A 25,347-nucleotide genomic window follows, 5' to 3' on the forward strand; every position below is an offset into this window, starting at 1 on the left:
GCCTAAGTTGTACACACATACTATATTGCCAAGAAAGAGCTGCAAAATGCCTGAGATTATCCGTCTGTATATGCTTTTATTTCTCCTAGAATAAAGCCGAACTGTTAGCAGTATTTCAGAAGCCAGCCATGTTCACAGTGCTGAAGGGTCTGGCGCCCGTTGTGAGTTCCCTGAGCATGGCCTTCACCTTGCTCGCTGGCCCGAACAGTACCTGCAGTCACCCCAGGGACCCATTGCAAGCACAGAATCACAATAAACCTTCTCATCTGTCACGATATTGGCCAGTGTGTTTGGCTACCATTTCAGACTGGAATTTCATTTTCATGGTCCTTGTGATTTTATTTCTAAGTTCAGTTCTGCACCATGGCCAAGCACGCAGCTGTACCTCAGTAACGGTTCCATGGGACAAAAGTTCAACTTCTTCCTCAGAGTGGGATAACTGAGGAGACCGAGGCACACATATGCCAAAATACTGCTTTATTCGTAAATATCTTTCAGCGGTTTCCCTCCTCCGCCCGCCAAGCGCTGTCAGCGGTTCAAAGCTCCGCTCCCAACACCCGCAGGCGGCCGGTCCCGGCTCCCCGCCCCGCTGACCTGCAGCGAGGCCCCGCCCCGGGCCCCGGATGCAGTTGCTGGCCCGGCGGCGCGGCGCCCGGTTCCTGTGCGTGCCCTCGGCCTGCCGCGGTCCACCCTCCGCGACATGTCGCTGGTGGCGGAGGCCTTCGTGACCCAGCTGGCCGGTGAGGGGCGGGGGAGCGGGCGGGCCGCTGCAGGCAGGGCCAGGCTGGGCCCCACTTCGTCTCAAGCACCGCGCTCGGGGTGGCGGCCTGAGGCTGGCGGCGGAGCCGAGCCCTCGCGGTCCCGGTCCCCCGGGTGACCCCTGGGGACGGGGCTGGGGCGCCGCGGGAGGGAGCCGGCCACGCGTGCCTCGGGGCGGCTGTGGAAGGCTGCCGGCGGAGTCGGGGCGCTGTGCAGAGCCTGGCCGCGGGCGCGTTTCCCTTCGCGTCGCCCGCCTGGCGCTCCCGGGTGCGGCCGGTCACCCTGCCCGGCTCCCCGCAGGGCACGGCGGTCACCAGGGCCCCTCCCTTGTGGGGTCCCTACCTCCTAGCTATGCCAGGGCACATCTTTACTTCCATTTAATCACTTTTCTGTCTTTAAAACTGTTTACTTTTCTTCAGTAGTCCAGAAGAGTGCATCGTGTTTATGACTTCAGCAGCTGGAGCTGAGTCCTGCTCTGCGGGAGAGCTCAGCGCGGTGCCGTCCTCTCCCCGCTCCCCACGGCGCGTGCCGTGTTTCCTAGGTTGCCCTTGTGAAGCTGAGAAATGTAACGGTGCCTTTGCTGCTTGCTGGTGCTCTTGTGATCTGCTGCAGCTGGGCCGCGTGAACTGGATGTGAGCCCTGTCATAAACCAGAAGTGTGTGCCACTGTGGAGTTACTTAGCAAAGATCTGCTAAGTAACTAACTTAATCTGCTCCCAGGGAAAAAGAAAACACGCACCTCAGATAATTCCTGGCTGGGAAGTTCAAAGTACATGTTGCCCACTGAAAATCAGTGCATTGGCCAGTTTCTCCTTACTTATTCTCAGTTCCTGATTCCTTGCTGCTATGCAAGCTCACAAGCAATAAATACTGCAAGCAAACAGCATCTTAATTGCTACTGTCCTATTCAGGAGGAAGCTGGTGTTTTGTCCCAGGAGCTGCATCTTCTGCAACTTGGTAGAGGCTCTAATGTAAGAGTCTGAGTTGGATTCTCTACTATGAATGTAGAGTTTCCAGGGCAGGCTTGTCCCTGACTGGTAGGTAAAGTGAAGATGGTGAATCTTGACTCTGGCCACGCAGAGGTACCCATAGACAAGCTTGAAAGTTGTGCTGCACTGTTGAGTTGGCATTTGTTAATTCAAGGATGTTAGCACAAGCCATGCTTATGTTCTAAGGACCAGAGCCCTGGGTCCTCAGTATGTGGAGAATACAGTCATGATCAGCATTGCTTCATGCCATTTAGTAGCCTTTATGATCTCTTTAGTAGATTTTATATCTATTGTGAAACACAAGGGTGATGACATATGTGAGTAGGTGTTGATGCTGCTGCATTCCTCTGCTCTGTGACCTTTATGCATATTTTAGAGTGACAGCTTGCTGATACTTTTTTCTGGAATTACAAATACAAACTCAAAACTATACTGTAGGTAGGCATCTCACTGCTTTCTTACTGAAAATGCTGGGGTTTTTTTTTGGCAACAGCGTCCTACTAAACAAGCAAATTGTTGTGGAATACAGCAATGACAGATACAAATTAAATATAGTGGAAGGAAAATGCAATATTTGAAAAACTGGAAACAAGAAGACAAAGTTCTGCAACAACTGGCTCTTTCCCTCTTTGCTGAAGTGTTCTTCCTCTGTTCCTGGAGAGATTCTTGCCTTCCCTTCTGGGTAGGTGGATGCTGTTTACACTAGTCTCAGACTCTCCTATTAACAGTTGTACTATTAAGGTGGTGCTTTGAGGGCATCACAACTGCTCAAGTATTTCTGGACTCTCCTACAATTTAATAAGCTTAAAACAGTAGCACCTCATCTTTTACCTGTCAGTCATAGGTTAAGTGATGCTCATTTTCTTTTTCTAGGTAGAGTAATATTTAGAGATCTAATAGAGAAATACTGGCAATGCTCCTCTATTTCTCTAGAGCAGAAGTGGTTGGTGCTTATTTTATTAATCTTGTGCTTCTGCTGGATACGCAGCTACTTGCTGTGACTCAAGGTACAGTACAAATCCTCGTTGCAGACCTGTCCACTGAATCATTCTTTAAAACAAAATTATGGCATTGTCTTTGCTTTCCCAAAAGCAAATTAGTGTCAAAAGCAGTTATCTGCCTTGAAAATAAAAAATACCTTTGCCAGTGGGTTGTGGCCTTCATAGCTCATCTGTATTATGTACCATTCCCAGATTGAAACGAAGTAATGGCGAAATCACTCAATTTGTTCATATGGAAGATTTTTCTAGAGAAGGGGAAAAAAAAAAAATCTTAGATCTTTGCCAATACCCACCACCACACTTCTGGATTTCCTCAGACATTGCACAGTCACAGAGAATATTTCATTCTGGTACCAAGAAGATACAAATGTCCTGCAAATGCAGGAATATTTGTGAAGAAGAAAAATGGTGTATCTGCAAGGAAAAAATACCACTTAACAATGTAACTTGTTTTAATAGTGTCTTGTCCCCATATCTGTGGTTGTGAATACTGCCTTTCTGTTACATATGGGTGGAAATCTAAGAATGATGGAGAATTTTTTCCATGCCCATAAAAATGGAATTTGATTGGCTTTTTGTGGAGGGTCTTGTTCGTGAAGACGGTCACTTTGTTATGGCAGTTGCAATGAACGTGCATTACATGTTAGCTGCTCTAATATGTAATTGCTATAAGGCATGGGTCTTTGCATGCAGGTGTTTGGAGACAATTATCCCAGCATAGTTAATTTTCTAGAAATGTTTTAAAAGCTGAGGGGAGAGTTTTAGTAGAGAAGAGGATCGTAACTTTCTTTTACATGCTGACTTGCTTGTGTATGTGTTAGAAATATATATATATATATTTTTAGAGTACTGCCTATCTTTGCCTTTCCTGCATCTTGTGCATTCACTTCTAATGTGCCTATTCACTGTTTTGGCACAAATTTAAACACTGAAAATACCATCTGGACATAAGAAAAACTTTTTTCACTGTGAGGATGGTTTGACATTGGAGGAGGTTGCTCAGAGCAGTTGTGGAGTCTCCATCCTTGGAGATGCTTGGTACCAAACTGGAGATGGCCCTGGGCAACTTGCTGCAGCTGACCCTGGACTTCCAGAAGTGCCTTCCAGCCTCACCTGTGCTGTGACCATCAGTTGCTCAGTCCTTTTGCACTGCTGCAGTAATTCAGCACCCTCTCTGTGCAACGTGCATTCACCTGGACATGCAGAGCATAGCCTGCTGCTGGAATGCGTTAATGATTAAACATGAAATGATGACTAAATCAGTTATGTGGAGTAGAACACTTCCTTTAATGTCACTCAACTGTTCACTTATTGAGAAATGTAAAGAGGTTGATGCTGTGTCTCAGGGAATAATAAGCAGGTATTTCCATAGCGTCATGAATTGCAGGCGTGTTATGTCACATTTTAAATCATCTATTTCTGAACTGTAGAAACTATTAATTGGATAATATCGTAGAGAATTTGTTTAGAGTAACTCAGCATCAATCATGTATTAACGGGATAGGAAATGAGTGTTTGTACTGTAAGAAGAATTAGAATGCCAGCTTTCAAGTGGTCCAGAACATTAATCTTTCTAAGTCTAGTAGTTTTAAGAAGCTGACTGCTCAAATAATCTATAAAAGATTGCTTAAAAGATGTTTAGTTGATCACTAAATTACTCAATATGCTTTACTTTTTTTCCCCCAAAACATTAGTTTTAGATCAGTGGTCAGAAGAGAGAAAATAATATCCTTGTTTGTCCTTTCATCTCTGGAAAATTACTTCTGTTTATTGCTGTTGAGTTACGTCCAAGGGTCTTAGGCTAGTATTAATACTAAGGGAAATTAATGCAGTGTGAAAAACAGATGCCCTTCTGCCTTCAGATATTTTACATTCTTAGTGAGTCTGCCTCCAATGTGGCATGCCAGAGCAAAAATAAATCTCTGACGTGCATGTTTTATGTATTGTGACACGCTGCAATTTGGATGAGAACAAATACATAGGGAATGAAACCTGACCACCTGAACTGTTCCTGCACATAAAGACTTAACATTTAAACTGAGTGTGGTTTTTGTACATCAGAACGTGTATAGGTAAATGTTAACATTTCCTGCATGGCTAAGTTGAAAAAATGTAGTTATTTTTGCTTAATAATAGGTTTTCTGCCGCACAGATTGTTTAAGCCTGCTGCAGAGGTGCTTGAAGTCAAAAAGAGGTGATTTGAAAATACCAGATTTGTCAGGCTGTATAATTTTCTCTTGCAGTGTTCTTTTACATGCGTGTGTGGTTTTTTTTTTGTGGGTTTTTTTTTTTTTTTTTTTATAATCACGCTAAAAGGAATCCCTTTAACTCTTGGTCAGTTTCAATAAACAAGTCTCTCAGCGCTGCTCTTGCCAGTTGGTGCTCAGACACATATGTTTTATGACTTGATTTGAACCAGTCCTCTGAGTGGATTGCCTATCTAATCTTTTTTTTTTTAGTTCAGGGAAAAATGACTTTCACAATTATTATAGTACAGTACATACTTCATTTTGAGATACTGTTATTTCTTTTTTTAAGAAGCAATATAATTACAGTTTATGATAGAGGATGCTTCTATAGTTGTTTCTGGCTCCATTAAGACTAAGCAGTCTTTCTCTAATCAGCATTTTATTGTTACATGTTTTCTGCTAAAGTAATATCTTCTTTTCTCATGCCAGAAATAAGATTGCTCTGGAAATAACAGTAACAAAATAAGTAAATTAAAAATAACATGTATTTTGAAATTGTCCAGTTTGATTTGCAAGTGGGCTTTCATCGTTGCAGAATGATTCAGATACGAGTGCTGTTTAGCAGCCTAGCTGTTCAGTTCACAAGAGGTCACAGAAGAACGACTTTGGAGAGAAACCAACTTTTTCTTCTCTTTCTCACTCCTTTTTGCTCTCTGATCCTTGGGTACTCTGTTCTCTGGACTGTCCTAGGCACGAACCTGGTCTCTTCCAGAGAGATGGGAATTTTTAACAGTTTTGCCTTCTTGTTATTGTGTAATGAAATTGAAGCCAATATAATGCTTGTATTCCTAACAAGAACTTTCAGATTCCAGCTGCACTTTTTTTTTTGTTTGCTTGTTTGTTTGTTTGTTTGTTTTTGGAGAAACCCTGGATGCATTGGAATGTGTTCACTGAAAGCCTTGGGGAAAAAAATGAGGAAGTCTGTGAGGATATGATTAAGAGAACAGGATAAATGTTTTCAGATTTTGAAGCAGAGAATCGGTACTGTTTCTCAGAGGTGAGGAAGAGCCTGAGAGGTGCTATCACAAATACCACAAAATGTTTTGGGCAGCATCTTCCCCATTGCTAACGGCAGTGGTGGGCTGGCTGACTGCACCATTGCTAACTGTTTGCGTTTCTACTCTGCAGAGGCCTCCTGCCTAGAGATCTCAGCTCTTCTTGCCCCTTTGCTGGCCTCTAGCACAGAGTCTCTGTTGTCATCACTTTGTACCTCCTGGTCCTCTTGCGCTTAGGGCTGTGGGCAAGATAGGAGTGAAAGAACGAAGGGGAGGCTTAACGAAAGGCCAGAGGGGCCAGGGCTGGGTGAGCAGGAGTTGTGTGTATGGGGAGCAGTTTTTGGAGCAGGTGTGGGATATTGAGGTCCTGTCTGGTGGGACAGATGTGTTGGATCTCTACTGTGGATCAGAGCAGGGGTGCTGCAGATGAATCATAGAATCATAGAATGGTTAGGGTTGGAAGGGACCTTCAAAAGTCATCTAGTCCAACCCCTCTGCAAGGAGCAGGGACATCCCTGACTAGATCAGGTTGCTCAGAGCCTCATTCAGCCTGGCCTTGAATGTTTCCAGGGATGGGGCTTCCACCACCTTTCTGGGCAACCTGTTTCAGTGTTCTATAACTCGCATTGTAAAAATTTTTTTCCTAATTTCCAATCTAAATCTACCCCCCACTATTTTACATTACTCCTTGTCTTATTGCAACAGGCCGTACTAAACAGCCTCTCCCCATCTTTCCTGTAGGCCCCCTTGAGGTATTGGAAGACCGCTATCAGGTCTCCCTGGAGCCTCCTCTTCTCCAGGCTGAACAGCCCCAACTCTTTCAGCCTGTCCTCATAAGAGAGGTGCTCCAGCCCTTTTATCATCTTCGTGGCCCTCCTCTGGACCTTCTCCAACTGGTCCATGTCTTTCTTGTGCTGGGGGCTCCAGAACTGGACACAGTACTCCAGGTGGGGTCTCACCAGGGTAGAGTAGAGGGGTAGAATCACCTCCCTCGACGTGCTGACCACACTCCTCTTGATGCAGCCCAGGATGAGGTTGGCCTTCTGCAAGGGTGCATTGCTTGCTCATGTTAAGCTTCTCATCCACCAGCACTCCCAAGTCCTTCTCCTCAGGGCTGCTCTCAATCCATTCCCCGCCCAGCCTGTATTTGTGCCTGGGATTGCCATGACCCAGGTGCAGGACCTTGCACTTGGCCTGGTTGAATTTCATGAGGTTGGCACGGGCCCACCTCTCCAGCCTGTCAAGGTCCCTCTGGATGGCATCCCTCTCTTCCAGCGTGTTGACGGCACCACACAACTTGGTGTCATCAGTGAACTTGCTGAGAAAGCAGGGAGCTCCTTGGGGCGCTTTGCAGAAGTGATGTTCGGACTGCCTGCCAGACATCCTTAGGGGAGCAGGAGTTCCGGTTGCCACAAGGAAGAGAGGATCTTAATCTAAGAGAGCTTTCAAAGGACTAATTTAAAGTATATAAATGTAGATAATATGGCTAAGAAATGTCCTAGTCCAGTAACGCACTTAAGGCATTCTTGAGTATCATACCTCCACTGTCCTACTCTTCACAACTCCTGTGCTTGAAGTTTCACTTCTTGATTCAGGGCCAAAGAGGGGCAAGGGACTTATGTAGCACAAAGGGAAGGGATTGATTTAGAGATCTAGAAAAAGCTATAATTAAGAATTACAGAGCTTCTTTGAGATGGGGCATTTATGTTGAATATCAGGAATAAGTGAAATAGCTCCAGCTTGTCAGGACTTTATAAATAAAACTTCTGAGATAATTTATCTGGCACGCTCTGATTTTTCTGAAGAAATCCAGATGTTGATTTAGGAACAACTTTTTATTTATGGATCAGATTTTGTTTGGATTTTTTGGCCTTCTCTCCTGACAGGAGGCATGATTCTGCAAGTGCGGAGATGGGAGCAATCTCTCTCCCGTGGCCTCCCCAGCAGCGAGACCGCTGAGCGCCCTGGAGGGTTGAACTGCAGATGTGTATGCTCTGGAAAGTCAACTCAAAGACAGTAACAGAATTGGACTAGTGCTTAAATACATGCAATTAATAGCGTTCTTGGACAGTGAATATGCAGATTGTGTCATGCTAAATGGCTGCTGCAGCAATGTCACACGCTGACTCTCTTAGTGGTGCAGCCACAGGAAACTCAAGTTTGAGAATTGTTGCTGAGATGGAGTCTTTACATTGACAGTCTGCTTGATCAATAATTACTGAACAGTCATGATTTATCTGAGTTGCAGTATCTCTACGAAGGAGGTCTGGGATGGATTTAAGCAAATGATGTAATTATTTGATACATGATTTAATGTATACTTTGTAACTTGTGTGAAAGTCAGTTTTCATTTGGCGAGGCACTATGAAACACTTTTTGGTCCTTTGTCGTAGAGCCAGGGAGTTGCTGATGCTTTCATTTTTTTTCTTTGCCCTTGTTAGTTTACAGGATCAGGCTAATTACATGAAATTGATCTGTACTCAGCGTGGGTGGGTTGAACTAGTGGATCTTAAGGAAGCTAATTCACAACTTTCTTATACTTCCTTTATTGATCACTGTTAATGTACGAGATGTATATTTTTAACTGCTTTGGTTCCAAAGTGGCTGCAGCTTCACTGTGTTAATCAAATATACCACTCCACTTATTTACTGTAATAAGGATATAGAAACAAATAAATTCCCGGCATTTTATTTTTAAACAATGTATTGCTACTTGAAAATATGACTGATTTGTATTATGAAAAGAGAATGAAGTGATCATCTACTTCTTTTTGGTGCATCTTAACATCAAGCAGCTTTCCTCTTTCCTTCTGGAGTCTGTGATAGCTTTCCATGTGGTTTTCTTTGGGTTACTACATCTGGAACATAGTGAGCAGCAGGTTCCTCCATAGCACCAGTCATGGGGAGCCAGAAAGGGCAACTGTTCCCCTGCTGTTTGTTGCGATGTTTGCTGCATAATGTTTGGAGACTTGTAAGTAGTGTTCTTGGATGTGGATGTTGCCCAAATGTAAGACTAAATTTCTTTTTAGTGTTTACTCTTGTGAGAAAACAATTTTAGATATCTCGTTATAATTTAATCACATTTGTACCTAGAGAGAGGCTGAAGGAAACTGTGTGGAAACAATTTGTAAGTTAATCTCTCCAGCTGTAATATTGCAATAGAGTGATTCAAATGAATGCCACCTTTTTTTTTTTGTTGTTTTTAATAGAGGATATCTTGCCTCTTGGCTGTTTTAACAGGTCTTTAATGCCATGTGAACCAAGCTGGTAAATTCAGGTGTTTTATCTTTCCTCCTTTTTATGCAAGTTTAATATCAACATGTTTAAGAAGAATATAACAGAATGGAAACTGATCCATGCAAATGTGGTGACTTCAGAGGAAGAGTAGTCTTTATTTTTCATAAACAACTTCTTAACATTTCAGGAAATTGCACTGTGAGAAGATCAAGTGTTTCTGGGCCAGGTCCTGGCTTCACCTACACAACAGCATGCAGTGAACTGCATGGAAGAGGTTGTTAGTCAACTGAGTACTTCATTTACGGAAGTGGAAAGAAGATATCAAATGATAAATTGCTGGCATACTGAGAATTCAGTAAATTTTAGTTTATAGGAGATTTGAGACAGAGATTGACTTGATTTACTTCTCCCTGTATAGTGTCAGTACCTGAGAAATAATCAAGAGGATAGTAACATTTGATGTTCTTTCTTTAGCTGTGATTCTTATTAGGCGTAGGCTAGCTTTATAACAGAAAATTATTTCTATCTGCATTGTCTTCCAGAAATATTCTTCCCCCACTGGAATTTATGATATTGCTAAGAGCTGGGAACAAGCTAATTTCAAGTTGAATGTTTTCCTACAGAAACTTTTAACCTGTTGATAACTTAATTTCCCATGGAGGAGGGAACATCCTGATGCCTGGATCCAGAGGTATCTGGCATTTGTCTGTGCCTGATACTCAGGAATGCTGCAGCTTGACAAGTGTGCTAAATGAGGGGCAGACTAGCAGGGCAAACCGTGCCACATACCCTACTGCTTGAAACTGGCCATTCAGACTAGACTGCTGAAACTGCTGAATTGTTGTTTAGCATATTCCACAATTTAACATGCAAAGTATTTCATGTCCTCTCATTTTCACAGTCAAAATCTTATATATATATATTTTTTTTTAAGTAGCAGGATTAAAGGCATAACTGTAAACCATTTATTTCATTACAGCTCTTTCATCATCATGAACCTATTTGGGGAAGGTGGATGAAAATGTCTGTTTCCCCCCCGTCCATCCAGGCAGCACTAACACAAGATGAACAGTTTCCCAGTAATTCAGAGTGTGGGAGTTGAAACTGAGTTTTGTTCACTCATAAAAAGACTCTGAGCAGCCTGGACAAGGAATTGGTGGGGCTGAGGCACTGCAGAGTGTCTTGGAAATGTGGTGCTCCCTCTTGCCCAAACTTCACTGGAGGAACATTAGTGCAGCCTCTCATTCTTTGACCTGGAATTCACCTCTGTGCAAGTAGAATATGTCCTGTTTTGAGAGCATTAGTTGGAGCTGGGATGTGCATAGGCCTCAGGTGAGCTCCTGATTCCCTGCTGATAGTGGAGTCCAGTGCTGGAAGTATCACTTCTTACAGCATATGTGCATTCTTCTCTCTTGCTGTCCCAAAAGTATTTGGGTGGATAAAGTCTTTTATTATTGAAATGAAACAGCTGGAAATGTTGAAATCAAAATGCTAATTGACTATCTGTCTCTGGCTTTAATGTTGCTCGAGTAAAACATTTCACCACAAAATCTGAAAAATGCACCTAATGCAATACTGGCATGCCTCATTCTGTGTTTTGGAGAAGTTTTTTTGCAAGAGCAGAAATTATGTATTTTCTAAGTAATTCTCTGACATGACATGTGAGTAGTCTAGGAATGTGTTTTTATAAATAATTACAAACCTGAGTAATTAAAACTCCACTGGGAACATGCAACGCACCAGTTCACAGAATTTTCTTCTAAAAGTCTAATTTGACACTCAAGAACCTTGTTCACACTTTGAAATCTGCATTTTCTATGCTAAACTGTTAATAAGTAAAATGTTTTTACTAACAAACACGTTGAGCTCAGTGAAATTTTCATGCATTTTTAGTCATCCACAAAACCAAAGAAGATTTTATGTAGGTTGTCTACTTGCCATTTGACTTCTCCAGTTGTTGTGATGCTACATCTGCAGAATTCTCAGCTCCTAGGATAACAAGGCCTATGCAGTGATGCTTTCTGTCTCCATCTCCCTTTAATTCTCACTTCCCAGTAACTTTTGAACTCAAAGCTCATTTCAGACAAATCTAACAGGGAGGACTGATCCTGCAGATGGTTATTTCCTATAACTGGCATTAAAACAAGCAGTGTGGTAGGGGAGAAGTAGGGAAAGACTACGAGGTTTGCTTGTGCTAAACCAACAGCAGACAATTCACATGAAAGACTAAATATTTGAATTCATTAAGCATGGGAAAAGTTTCAGTAGAGTGGGAAAACAACTTTTACTAAAGACTGCAAGCCTGAGAGGCAGACCCATTGCAAACCACACAATAGTAATTCCTGTGATTATGGAGGCAGAAGGAAGAACGAAATAGTTCCTTATTCCTAAGATACGTAGAGAAGCTATTCCTGTAGGGCATGCTTCCAGGCAGTTATTTCATCCTGCGAGCAGCTAATGGTAAAAATGTCTGTTGCGTAGGATCTAACACATAAATGTGATTCTGTGTTGAAAGCTTCTGAAACTGAGTTGATATCACATCTGTTAATTTTCTCTTTATTTTCTCTGTGCTAGTGCCCAGCACAGTAGCTGTGGTTAGCGGGGAAATGAACATCTACAGACCAGAAGATTATAGTTGCCGAAGGATAAACTAGGTTTGACTTCATTAGTGTACAAATGATAAGTTTGTGAGGAGTTATTATAGCATTAATCAACTTGATGGATTGGGAATATGACAGAACTGAAGCAGCGTGTAATATTAGTGCCTATTATTCTACAAATTATGTCTTCACCTACATTCATAAGGCAAGAGTCATTGCCATACATTAAAGATGTTATGCGCTTTCTCCTCTTGTGGAGGCAGGTGACATCCATTCAGCAGTCCCTCCTCTTACCCCAGTGGGGTTCTGGTCTCCCTTAGGTGCATGTTTTCACCTTGCAACTCGTTGAAGGCAGCTTGGGAGCTGATATTTGAATTTAACTTGCACCTTACGAACCTGGGCCTCTCATGTAGCAGTAACTTCTTACTCCATCAGAAAAAAAATATTTTGTATTCTAAACATCTTGGGAGAAAAAGAGTGAGTAGGAGTGGTAAGATATGGGACAGATAGTGAGCAGATATTTAATGCTTTGATTTCAGGGAATTGTGCAGGCTTTGTGGATATACCTCTGATATCGTTGGAACATGGTCTGCTACATGCAATTCTGAATACATGCTGCAGAGTATTTTGGCTAAGTAATAGTATGTGAGCCTTAGTGTGAAGTTCGTTGTTTTAAAATCCAGCCTGTACAGTGCTAGCAAAACCAATTATCTTTTATCTGATCTGCATGCAGACAATTGAAGGCCTGAATTCAAGGCTCCTGTGCATGTGTCCACCTCATCCAAACGCAGCCAAAGTGGTGACCTCCCTCTGGAGACCGTCAGGTGTCAAGTGCAGGGGTTATTATTTGTTCATTTTCTTGGAACTGCTGAAATTCGGAGTTTAAGGTGTACTAATAATGAAGGCTGAGATTTTCATGTGGCTGTTTGTCCTTGTTTCATGTCCTTGTTAAAAGACGTACGTTAACACACAACTGAACTGTGTATGAATGAATGCAAAGATTTTGAACTACCCTTGTCCTTTCCTTGCCTTAAGGTGGGTGTGTGCCCCTATTTATACTAAGACTGTGGGATAAAGACTTCATATCATGACTAACGAAATCTGGGTCGGCAGATATGGTTCATTAAAGTCTGCTTGTGGTCAGTAGAATGTGTAGGAAAATTTAAGGGCAAACAAGTTACAAAAAATATTCTACTAGTGTTTTGGTTTATGGCATGGCTATGGCATGTCTTAGCGGCGGTGTAGTTTTGGATTCAGTGTGCCAAGAAGCTGTTTTTATATATATATATCTCCACAGCTGCATATAGCTTAGTGCCAAGATCAGACTGGAATGTTTGAATTTCTTGAAATATACCTAGCTCTTTTGCTGGAAAATGAAAAGTTCACTTGATTTTTGTGGGCCTGAAACATTTCAGGGCTTGTGTAAAAATAGGCCACTTCCAGTTTGGGCCAGAATCCAAGAGTTAGATACAAGTCTGACATTTCAGTCTGAAGGGGGTCAGGCAAAAATTTTCAGTAGAAATGGGCCCATGCAATTTGAAGTTCTCCATACCATTTTGGGCACGTAAAAAGGATGTTTTCACTGGTTGACTGGGGTATTTGAGAGATCAATGTGCCTTTGTGACTTAGTTACTTCTGTAAGTATCTCAGAGTCCAGCACTGATAAGTTTGCTGAAGTACAGTAATAACAATCTTAATTTTTTCATTCCATTTGCTCTTGCAAGACTTCAGTGGATCTGGAGAAATGTATGTTAGATAAACTATTTTAAACAGTTAAGGCTGTAGTACCACAGACACTATTTTGGTCTCTTTTTATTTAAAGAAATAAATGTGTTTCCACCTCAAGAATTTTTACTCCAGGGCAAAACTTTAATGGAGGGGTGTAAAACCAGTAACTGCTACAATAAAACATAAAACATTTTTTCATGACACTTAAATGTGATTAGTTGCTTTCTCATGCCCGTACTAGTATAGCTTGGATAGGCTCTGTGCCTTAATGTTGGAGGCAATGACCTTTGCAGAACTGTGTACAGTGTTATAAGCTTTACAGTTCTATGGGACTTTATAAAAGTTAATACTTCATCAGTATCCAAAAAAAGAATGATAGTTAGACAACTGTGCTTTTTTTTTTTTTTTTTTTTTTTTTTTTTTTTTTTTTTGCTTGGAGTTCTGAGGGGAAAGACACAAAGAATGACCTTGCTGAAGCTGGTGGTATATTTCTGTTTGAACTACACATAGTTATTTATAGACATTACTGCTTTTATTTACATGATTAGAACATTAATTTGGTTTACAAATAGCTAGTTTGGGTAGAATGCAAGGTTTGAATTGTTATTTAAAAATAGATTTTTAATCAGACATTAACAAGGAATGTAATGGAGACAAAACAAGGTGATGACCTGTTATCTTAGTGCTGCCATTAACAGTAAGTCAGTACTGATTATTATTTTTACTTTCCCATAAATTTAAGTAGTGTATGATTGATTTAAGTGTAACAGTTCTCAACTGGAAGATGCGATTGTCTTTTATTTCCTTGCTTTTTTTTTTTTTTTTTAGTACAACTATTCAACTGTTTTGAACAAATGGTGATGCAGGTGTTTTAATGCACGTTGACAATCCCATTTTAGGGTTGACCAGTACATCATTTAAAGCAATAGGTAGTCCCAGTCGTCCTGGTGGGTGGGCTTCTGACATGCCAGAGCACCTGGCTTTGTGGGTATTATATAGGACCAGTGAGGACACAACTTCGAAAGGCAGAAAGCTTTCCCATTTCCCTAAAGCATTCTTCACACTTGGTTTGGAGGTTTGTGCCTCTCTCCTCTGTGTCTTGTTCTGTTCTTTCCCGAATTCTTTGTTTAGTACTTTAATACACAGTTGCTCTTGACAGTGGCCAGAATTGTGATGGGAACGTGCACAAGGATGTCTTTATGGTGGAGGGAAAATAGCTGCTTGAGAATTAGAAGGCCGTTCTGTAACGTAGCTTGAATTTTAGCTTTTCTTGCAATATTAAATTTTGAGACTTCGTTTCTGCTCTGTGTTGTCCCTCTGTGAGCAGGAGAGAAGTACGGGAGAAGAGAGTGACAGTGGGACATTTTTAGGGCAGGTTAAATCTTGCATCAGCGCCTTTGCAGTTTGATATCCTGCTCTGGGTAACATTTGTGTTCAGTTAGCATCTGCAAGCACATTGTTGTTTGGCTTGCTTAATTAATTCATCTTCTTTCCACAGCCGCAGAGCCTTGGCCTGAAAACGCTGCATTGTATCAGCAACTGAAGGGTGGGTATGCTCTTTTTTTGCAATTAATAATTATTTTATTTTTAGAAAACACATTAAATATGCACTAAGATAATTAACTGCAAGGAAGCACAGAAACTGTTAAGAGAGTCCTTTGTGTTGTTTGTCTGGTCAGAGGTTTTAGCTACGCTTGCATCTGCCAATATAAACCAGCTATTCATGGCCTATAAGGTCCTTGGTTTATTATTGACTCATTATATTGGCTGCTGTAGGCAGTGTAAAATGATGTGGTTGCAGGCACAGTTGGCAGATTTACTGCACCAATAGCTGAGGCAGCAGATTTTTGAAGTCTTGTGGTAAAGTGGGCTCTCAGTAAAAAGGAACTGTTAAAATGTATAGGCTAGGATGGTTCAGGCTCCCTTTAGCAGCTCTTCATATATCATCAGATCACATTATGGCCCCCATTTGGGGCTCAGCAGCCTGCTACAGTTGTCAGAAGACTGCAAAGTAATGAAGACTAATAGGTAGCAGCCCTAGTCTTCTAAGCATGGAATTTTTATTGCAGTGAACTTGTCATCTTTCTTTTGTGTGACAGACCTAGACACAGTGTGCAATATTAACTGCAAGCTGCTTTTATAGGTTTCTGAATGCTTTTACTTTTTAGCCAGAGGAGTTACGAAAATGCAGTTTTATTTAACTTTGATTAGAAGACGAGTAATTGGCATAAAACTCAAGCGTTTGGTTTTTAGTTGTGAGCATTTTTTATTGTACGTTGTTGGTTATGATAAATGGAGTTATGTTTGCAGGAGAAATATTCCTGGTACTCTTTTTTTTTTTTTTTCCTCTTTTTAATATTCATATAACAGATTTTCTAATCCAGCTGCATAATAATTCTATGTGCTTCTTGTTTTACATGTAAGAAATGCAACCCCGAATGGCTTACAGTTACAGGTCAGTAGCTAAATGGGCACTGTTTTTTGTAATTCTGTTTTTTTGTTTTTTTTTTTCTTTCAACAGAGGAACAAATTTTGCTTTCTGATAATGCATCTTCTCTTGCTGTTCAGGTAAAATGTCATATTTTCTAAACTAAAGATGTTAATTTCATTTTATTTTTTGAATGATTATCTAGCAAAAGTAACTGATTTAGCTAAATGAATAGTTTAAGAATTATTTTTGTCAATTATTTCCTGCACCTGATGTACTTTATATTGTTATTGAAGTGCCAGAGCCTAAAAGGCATGAGGATTTTGGGAGCCCTATATAGAGCACCACTGCTTGTACATGTATTTATATTGGTCTGTGCTTGTACAGTATCTGCTTGTCTGTCTGCTCTGGGAACTGTGCGTGGTTCCTGTCTTTTGTCGCTTGCTATGCTAGTTCCTTTTGTAACACCTTGCATGATGCTTGCTGGTTATTTAATTCTCAAAGTGAGTACTGCCCTAAATTCAAGGCATATTTGCTTTGTGCTTTGGGCATCAAACCTCTGTATGTATCTGATAGGTTTTCTCTATTTCATCATGTATACAGAGTTAAGATCCAGTGTGGTTTTTTGAAATAGTCCATCAAACTGCCAAACTTGCATTTCTAATTGACTTAAGAGCACCTCTGTGTCTGTGAAGTCCGTGTAAACTCTATTAACCTGTTCGGTTCGGTACCCCAAATCTTGAGAGGATGTTTTTCCTCTCAAGGAGGAGAGGGCCTGGCAGAAGTGGTGGTGAGCAGGATGTCTATGAGGTTCCTGTTCTTCACAGCAACTTTGCTGCTGCTTTGCATAGTGGGGAGTTGCACTGTTCCTGTGCTTCTTGCTTTTTGTGTGGTCTAGGTCAGGGAAGCTAGAGCAAGCAGTCTTTGAGGGCTGTCCAAAAAGGTCACATCTCATTTAGCCAAAGTGGGACACTTGGAGACTGTAACTGACATTACCGGTAAAAGGGTTAGGATCATTTGATCATGGTAACTACTTCCAGGATCTCTAACTTTTTTCCTTCTGGTAATCTAGGAAATACCATAATAGTAAATTCTGTCACAGCAAGAAGATGCCTTTATCCTTTGTTGGAAAGAGGAGTCAGTTATCTTTGATACTCCAGATAAATGGGGCAATGTTTATTTGTTTGGGTGGTGTGTTTTATATCATGCCTCACAGTAATGTGAATAAGTGTTTTTGTTACTCATTTGATGAGTGTTTGGTGATCCTTTTTACTCCAGCAACTGTATTTTTTTGTGGTTCTCATGAATTTTCTTACCATCTAACAATACTTATATGTGTAGCTTGTATTTAAAATACACAAGAAAAGAAACAACAACATAACCCTAGAATTTCCTTTTCTAATGCATCATTTTGCTTTACTGTTTCCAGTCCATTGTTATCCTACAAATGTCACTTAGATGATAAATTAACTATAATATATTAAAAATGCTTGGTTTTCTTCAATATTCTCTAGCTGGACAGTTGATAGTAGCCATGACTATAAATATGGCTCCGGTAGATATCTGATCTTAAACTTTATAGAACAATTTTGTATTGAGGAATTATATCTGTTATGAAGAATCTGTGTAACATGGTTGTGACTGCAAAAGAATAGCTATCCTTGGTGTCTTTGATTCATTTTGAAATGATACTAGGATGTGTAGTTAAGTATTACTAGCTTAGTGATCAGAAAGCTTTAAATACACTGATGTATTTTACATAAAGAAATTGCTGAGTTCCTCTGTTTGAGAATTTACTTTCTATTTTGATAACAGCCTGTTTATCTTTTTACTGGTAAGGTTTTTTTTTTTTGTTTGTTTTTGTTTTTTTTTTCTTTTTTGAGGAGAGATGCGTTATGTGGTTCTTTTCCTGAAGAACAAATGGGAATGGGGGGTAGGAGGAGAAGTAGGAGCTGGTACCTAGGACATTTTCCCCACTATTGCCATTCCTTTTCCCCCTGTTACTGATTTGGGGCACATGAATATCACCAGGGCAGATACATAGCTTGTTCATGGCTTGTTGAACTTCCATGTGGTGAAAATGCACCAGGATTTTGAGACTTTAAATGTGCTACAACTGGCCTTTCAGATCTTTCTCCAAATCTCCTTGCAGCACCGCTTCATAATGCTGCTCTGGAGTAGCTCTCAGAGAATATATGTGCAGATAGCTACATATAAAATAAATAATAAAATCCAGTGCCATAGTAAGTAATTAGCATAAAAGTTGACTGGTTTACAGTGGGCGACCCTGCAATACAGATGGCATTTCGTGTACCCCTTGCCAGCAGAGCAGATCAAGCAGACAGCAGAGGAGGTTGCTCTCAGTGCAGGTGTAACAGCCTGTTGCAGGCATTTTGTTTGAGTTAATGAGTAGTGAGGGCTGCAGATTGGACATAGAAGTTGGTGGAGTCTTACTGTTTTAGTAATGACTGTACTTACGACCTCTCATTGTGCAATGAATTCTGGGCTCCTGACTATAGCTACCTGGCAGATAAGAGAGGGGAGGACAGAGTCTTCCAGGAATTGCTAACTAACTGTGGTGTTGCCTTCAAGAGTTGAAAAGCAACTGAACCGATTAAAAAAAAAAAAATCCCTCTCATCTTGTGGAACCTCTCTGCTGATACTGGTAGGGTTTTTTTGTTGCTGTTTGTTTTTTAATTCCTCTTCTGCCCATTGTTGTTCTTGGAAACAGACTAAATTAACAATTCCATTGTCTTTTACTGGGTTCAGGTTCTTTGTATTTGCTGACAATGCAACATAACTTCAAATGAGCTAGTGCATTACCTCAGGTGCATCTTGGTGTTTGTACTCCTTTGTTAACTTGAAGTAGTCTATTATGCAGACCTATTGAAAGTGAAGCCTATTTGATCTTAGGCTGCAAAATCTTGATATTGAATGAAGTTTATTTTCACTGCAAAGGAATTAAAATTAAGGGAAAATAGTAATCAGTAACGATTATCCAGCTACAGGAAAGAGAACGTTGTGTGTAGAATGAAGGCTCTGTTCTTCTTGTGAGATGTTCAGCCCCGTTCCCATTACAGCTAATGAAAACAGACACACCTCCTGGGTAACATGACTCACGGTTAAAACCATTCTCCGCTTATTTATTGTACAGCTTCCGTTACCCGGCATTCCTGCTTATTGGTCTTATCAAAGTAAAAAAAGCCACTAAAACCCAGAAGTGAATAGAGAAGTATATTTAAATAACAAAACAACTCCGAAACTTCAAGGAGGGTAAAATGGAGTTTTAAATGGATTAAAACTGAATTACTACAGGAGAGTATATTTCAGTCTGAAGCAGAGAACCTGTCCACACCCTGTCTCCTTATTGATGCCCGGTGCAGGTAAAGCCTTTTTGTTAGTGCCTGGGTGGAAGTTGCGTGGCTGAGTAGGAGGGAGGGGGTTAATACAGCTGTGCTGTGCCAGGCCTCTGGCTTCAAATAGCAGCAGAGCATCTCTGTGCAGTGTTCCAACTTGTAGGGAGGAGGAATGTTGAGACTGCCTCTGTTATTACAGGTTCTTCTGAAATCTTTTTGCAGGTAGTCCCAGAGTCTTGCTTAAAAGGCTGTCTAAAATGTTCGGGATTGTGGAAATTCTCATAGCTATCCTGAGGTTATAAAGCCTGCAGCTCATTATGTTAAGATATGTATTAATTGCTTGTGCAATTTATGTCCTTGTAAATGGTCTTAATAGATTCCAGGAAAGTGCACTTTAGAATTGTCTGTTCTTAGTCTTGAATGACAGAAGGATGTTTGGGCAATTCAAAATTATGTTACACAGACCAACTGCTTATTTACTTCAACAAGTAATCAAATAAATGTGTAAATCACCCATGATTAATTGCCCTCAACAGATTTGTACTTTTTTTGTGTGTGTGTGTGTATGAATTATGGTTTGGTTTTTCTCTAGACAAAACAATAGCAGAAATTTGAACTTGTTGCTGAGGCTTGAACAAAGACTTAATACTGAAATGAAAATCTGACAATCTCTTTTTTTTTGAAGAGAATAAAAGCTGGAATTCTTCATGATGAGAAATGCAGTATCAACATAATCAATCTAGCAGCATTGCGTTGTAGCTGAAAACATGCTTAAATCCCAAGCCATGCAGGTACTGTTTGTGAGTGAAACATCTTTCATATAGTTCTAAGATGAAATTACCCCTGAATGAATAGCATCTTCATTTATCTTCAAAACCTCTGTGCTACCAGTGAATTTACTCTTTCCACATTCTACAACAAGAATTACATTATACCAACTGCAGTTGTGCTGCAGTGTAAAATAGATTGTTTTGGAGAATGAACGTGGCTTTGCTATAAATTATGTTCACAGGTACAAAGGAATTTGTTATTTTGTTTAAAATAGTCACAAATATAATTAAGCTCTTAATTTATGTTAAAGTACAAATGTGGCTATTACCATAACTGGATTAGGAATTTAATCTGTCACTCAAAGAATGATACTGAACAGTTTTCATTTATAACCTTAGACACACTATTTCAGTTACAGGGTCTGCAGCTGTTTGATATGAAAACTGAATTATTCTGTAGATTTGTTCATGGTTTTTAATTTTAAAATGTGTTCCTGCAATAAAGTAGAGAATAACTCTTTAGTTGTCATCACATACTGTCCTTTGTATGCTTATGAAATAATGTAAAAATGAAAACAGAAAATGCCTTTCACTCTTTCTTCACAACAGTATTGTGTGAATGCTTTTAGAAGTGCTGCTGAACAAGAGATGGCTTGGAATGGCTTGTTCTTTATTAAAAACTAATCATGAATATATCTTCTTCAAATGAAGCCTGGAGTGTGCCATCTGAAAATAGCGTTCCTCATGTGGGGATGTAAGTTGTGAACTGTTTGAGTCTTGGCATAAGTAATTTCATTCTTGCCTCTGATCTCAGAAACTGCAATCTGGATATAATTTACATCAAGTTGTAACTCATTTTTAATGAGTATATGTGTTTGCTCATATGTATTATTCTGAGAGGGGACTGGAGGGGAAGAGGAGAGTGTTGTGATGGCGCTCTGACAGGGCGATTCACTGCCCGATGTGTATTATGTTTCCAGCTGATGGTGTCCAAACAGCCCTTCCTTAGCTGGGGAGAGCAGAGAGGAAGGGAGAGCAAGAGTAAAAGTGGCACCTAGGCCAATTAACTGTAGGAATAAGTACAAAGTCCCCCCCTTCCTTCTCTTATTCCTTCCCATTGTATTTCATGCACAGTCATTTTCCGTCCTTGTCATCATAGAAAGACACAATGGCATCACTTTCTTGCATTGTTTCGAGGGCGGCAGCAGCGGAGATGAGAATGTCAGCTGTGTAAGAAGAGGAGGAAGGGGAGGGTGGGGTGAGTTGCCCCGTGGCTGGCTGTGTTTTCTGGGCTCTGGGCTTTTGAGCTGTGCTAAAGCAGCACAAAGGTGATTGCTCTGATTATTTTTTAGATAATTGAAATCTAACATACTGCCCACATTTTGGATTTGAAATTGGACAGGCTATAAGAAAATAAAACAAGCCTTAAGTTAATTGTGTCCTTAAAGCAACGCTGTTGTTGTAAATGTACTCTCTAATTCTGGTGGGAGGTGTCACCTGCCATGATTGAAATGAATGATGGGCATAAGATTGTTGATTAATTTTGTAACAAGTGTCACCTCAAAGCTTCCTATCAGCCCTTTTCACATAGCTACTAATACTTTGTTTCTGCAAAAACAGGAACTGGTGTTGACTTTGAAAACAGAGTGGCTCATGCTGCTGCTCTCTGGGAGGAGAAGGCAGTGCGATGCAAACCGTAGTCCTGTGTGGATCAACGCGTGGTAGGGCAGGAAAGGCACCAAGAGGCTTTTCCATGCTTTTTCTTCAATTTGTTGTTCTCACTGCCGCACTCTTTCTTCCGTAGTCTATAAGAGTAAATATTGGGAGGGCAGGGAAGGATTAATAATTCATGATACATATTACATAATACAACAACATAATTCATCTGGTAGCACCTTTTTTTTCCTCCCTGTCCTCTGCTTCTCCTCATGGAATTCCAGGAAGTCTGTATCTCCCTGTCTACAGCAAGGTCTCCCATTAAAAACAAGGTGCACAGAGGCAGTAGCAACTTTGTAGACTCAATGCTTTCAGTCTTGAAGAAGAGAGGTAGCATTGCTGAAAATATATTATTCACATTTCTCCCTTCCCAGGTGGCAGAAGAGTATGTGATGCTACAGATAGAAAGGCTGAAAGGAGGAGAGGGGAGACTGTTAGCCTGCAGGGAAGAAAGGTAGAGAGTATGCGTGGGAGAGAAGCTGACAGACCCTATTAAGCCGAATCTTTATTTTTTAATGCCTCTATCTATTTCTTACATCGACCTCGTCCAAAGAAAGGACACACTTTGTTCCAGAAATAACTTAGAGAAGCAGACATTTTATTGAACATAAGTTACTAAACTGGACGGTTTTCCAGGCGTCTGCTTCAGTTATTGACCAATGCTGATATTGCACAAGAAATTGGGACCCTGTTTTTAAAATTACAGAAATGCAAATAATCAGTGGAACATATGGATAAGGGAGGCACTCCTGCTGATGCCAGGGGAATAAACTCAGTTCTTCTCAATCCAAGATTTCATTACCCTTGTTTTATGCTGCATTAAGTAGTATGAGCCATGAAATTACTCATTCCTTTTAAAAGCCTGAGCGTTTTGGTTTGATGTCCTTCAGTTGTAGTGAATTCTGTATATTTATGCTTGAATGAAGTTTCCTTTATTTGTGTAAAGTCTATTGGGCAGTCATATCTTGATCTTCTGTAACATGAGCCAGGGTAAATAAGAATATTAGTCTCTCCTCTTTATGAATTGATCAAAATAGTTAACTCTTTGGTGGTGTTAAGCATAAAAAAAAAGTTTATCCTTTCCAGCAGGAATTCAGTTCTCCTTTCCGTGCTTAGAGTTTGTTCAGAAGAGTTGTTTTCAAAGTATCAAAAAACATTTTCAGTGAACATCTTTACAGTTACTTTGGACCAGAAAACTTTAGGTGAAGTAATGTGTACCGGTTTTACTACAGACATGAGAGCAATTTTTATTTTTTTTCCTATTCTGAAGAATTACAATTGCTGTAGTATTATTGTGTGAGAATCCTAGATGCTGGAGGAGATGCAGGTTGTGGCCTACAGTAGTCACCCTATTCATTCTGTGCTAGTACATTTTTTTCCAGAGGAAGAGAGAGCAGGAAATTTAATGCTGTTCTTTGGAATTACAAGCATCTTTGCAAGGTGTGATGGTTAGTCTGTGCTCAGTTAAGTGTCTTGTTTCTGGTTTTGCTGTTACCATCTTGCTTACCATTTTTAGGTGAATTTTCACAAGGGTTTGATTAACTAGCTTATATGTCACTTGGAATTCAGTTGGCCCCTTTCAATCCCTTTTTAAGTTGATCAGCCAAATTTATGATGTTAACAATAATCTCTGATGTACTAGAATAAGCCAGGGCCCTTGATCTTTCAGATTGCTCAGCTTTTGATGCTGTGTCTTTGAAGGGGTGTTGATATCTTCATAAATCTCAGCGGAACTGCACTGGAGTGGTTTCAGCCTTCAATCTCTCACTCTTCACTCCAAAAGCACTCAAAGGAGCTGAGCTCATTCCCATTTGCTGATGCTTTCTCTCACAAGAAAAGCAAGAGTTTACTTGCCTGCTCAAATTATATATGTGAAGTACCCAAAGGGAAACGAGATGCTCTGAGCTGGAATAATCAGTGTTCCACTGCATCTTTTATCAGAGCTGGAAGCCATGGCGGTCTGATACCATCTGCACACCAAATGTGCTGGTTCTTGACATTCTCCATGAGTGGTCAGAAAGGGAACAAATCCTTCCTTGATCACTGGGCTAAAGTGTTAAATGAGATAAAGACTCGCAAAAACTGCTGCTTTGTCCTATATTATCTCTATAGGAACTCTTTGATCTGTGCCAATTTTAACTATTTTGGGAATAGTTCATGCCACTTACTGTCTAACATCAGTTATTGTCTAAAATCTAATTTATCTAATTTAATGTATGAGAAAAAAAAGATTTTCTTGCAGTGGCTATTTATAAGAATGCATTGGTCATGATCCTTGTCCATCTCTTTTTCTAAAAGAAACCATTATTTCCATAAATATGAAATACATTCACTGTGCTGGAAAAGTAAAAAACACCTGTGGTGTTAGTACTAATAATTTCCGAAGCCTGTCAGTCACATCAATGAAAGAATGTAAGTACTCTCAGCAATGCAAATTGTAAGGCTTATTTCTTGGGCTGAGCCCTCATAGTCTGGGATAGTACCGTCTCTTCTTGTCATTTGACATGTATTTTTAGTCCGCTTGAAGGCTTTCCAGTCGACTGGATCAAGAAATGGATACTGGCCTACTTCTCTAGGTAAGGTTCAATTAGTTCAGTGGTGTAGATCCAATAATGATTAAACTTTTCTCATATTTTGGAGCTTTCCTTCGTTTTCCTGCAGAATAATATTTAAGGAGCACTTAAAATTGAATAGGTCATGCTTTGGGTGCAAATTACAGTTCAGCATACCAGTCTTTTAATTCCCTGGGCTTCTATCTTTTTAAAGACGGAATAGTAGTTTTTAATTTTTAATTTTTTTTTTAATTTAAATTAGGTTTATTGTATGGCATTAAATGATTTTGTCTTCAACTCTTACACGGTTCTGTTTTCACTTGTTTTTGTATTTCATGACTATTTCACCACTCATATTAAAGCTGATCCTAATTATAGACAAGGGCTGAAGTGGAATAGGTGTTGGCACATGGGTGCTGAAGGGGGTTGCTGGAGCAGGCCTTGTAGTGCTGCTGGACAGGCAGCTCCGGTGGTCGGGGTTTCTGAGCCTCACAGGAGGATTGCTGGGGTGAACGCAGAACCAGATGGATTTGCTCAGTTTTAATCTTGAATCACTCCTCAGTTTCTCAAACTTGGTTCTCGTCTCCCATCTACAAAATGTTAATCGGAACTGGAGATGACAATTCCAGGGAAGTTTTCTCAGGTTTTTGGTTTGGTGTTTACTTTAGGGTCTCCTCCTTTTTCTTTTTTTTCTTTTTTTGATCTTTCTGAGGGTAGACTGACTTATTTCTAAGCTTTCTAGAATCTGTTCTTTATTATGCAGAGTAGTGAAAGTTTCTATTTAGTTAATATTTGTTCCCATATTAGAGCTCAATTCTAGTTAAACCTCCTCTCTCCTCTTTTCTTTACAAAGTGCAAAAAAGGCACACGGACCCAGTGTGTCTGTATTTCCAAGGTGCCAGAATGGCAATGTATTCTCCATCCCCTTTGCACTAGGGCAGAAACTGAGTTAGAATTTTCCTGCCAAA

At 40.4% G+C, this 25,347-nt stretch overlaps 1 protein-coding gene across 1 annotated transcript in view; it reads left to right on the forward strand.

Moving 5' to 3' along the window:
- Nucleotides 1-624: 624 nt before the first annotated feature.
- Nucleotides 625-25,347, forward strand: part of MTX2 (metaxin 2) — a 36,579-nt gene continuing 11,856 nt past the window's right edge. Inside the window, exons 1-3 of the mRNA XM_086750918.1 lie at nt 625-740; nt 15,056-15,103; nt 16,079-16,125. Coding sequence (XP_086607044.1) covers nt 701-740; nt 15,056-15,103; nt 16,079-16,125 — 135 coding nt within the window. The 5' untranslated portion in view covers nt 625-700. The remainder of the gene's footprint in view (nt 741-15,055; nt 15,104-16,078; nt 16,126-25,347) is intronic.

The sequence above is a fragment of the Chlamydotis macqueenii genome, chromosome 6 (genome assembly GCF_036417535.1).
Source record: "Chlamydotis macqueenii isolate bChlMac1 chromosome 6, bChlMac1.mat, whole genome shotgun sequence".
Taxonomy (NCBI): Eukaryota; Metazoa; Chordata; class Aves; order Otidiformes; family Otididae; genus Chlamydotis; species Chlamydotis macqueenii.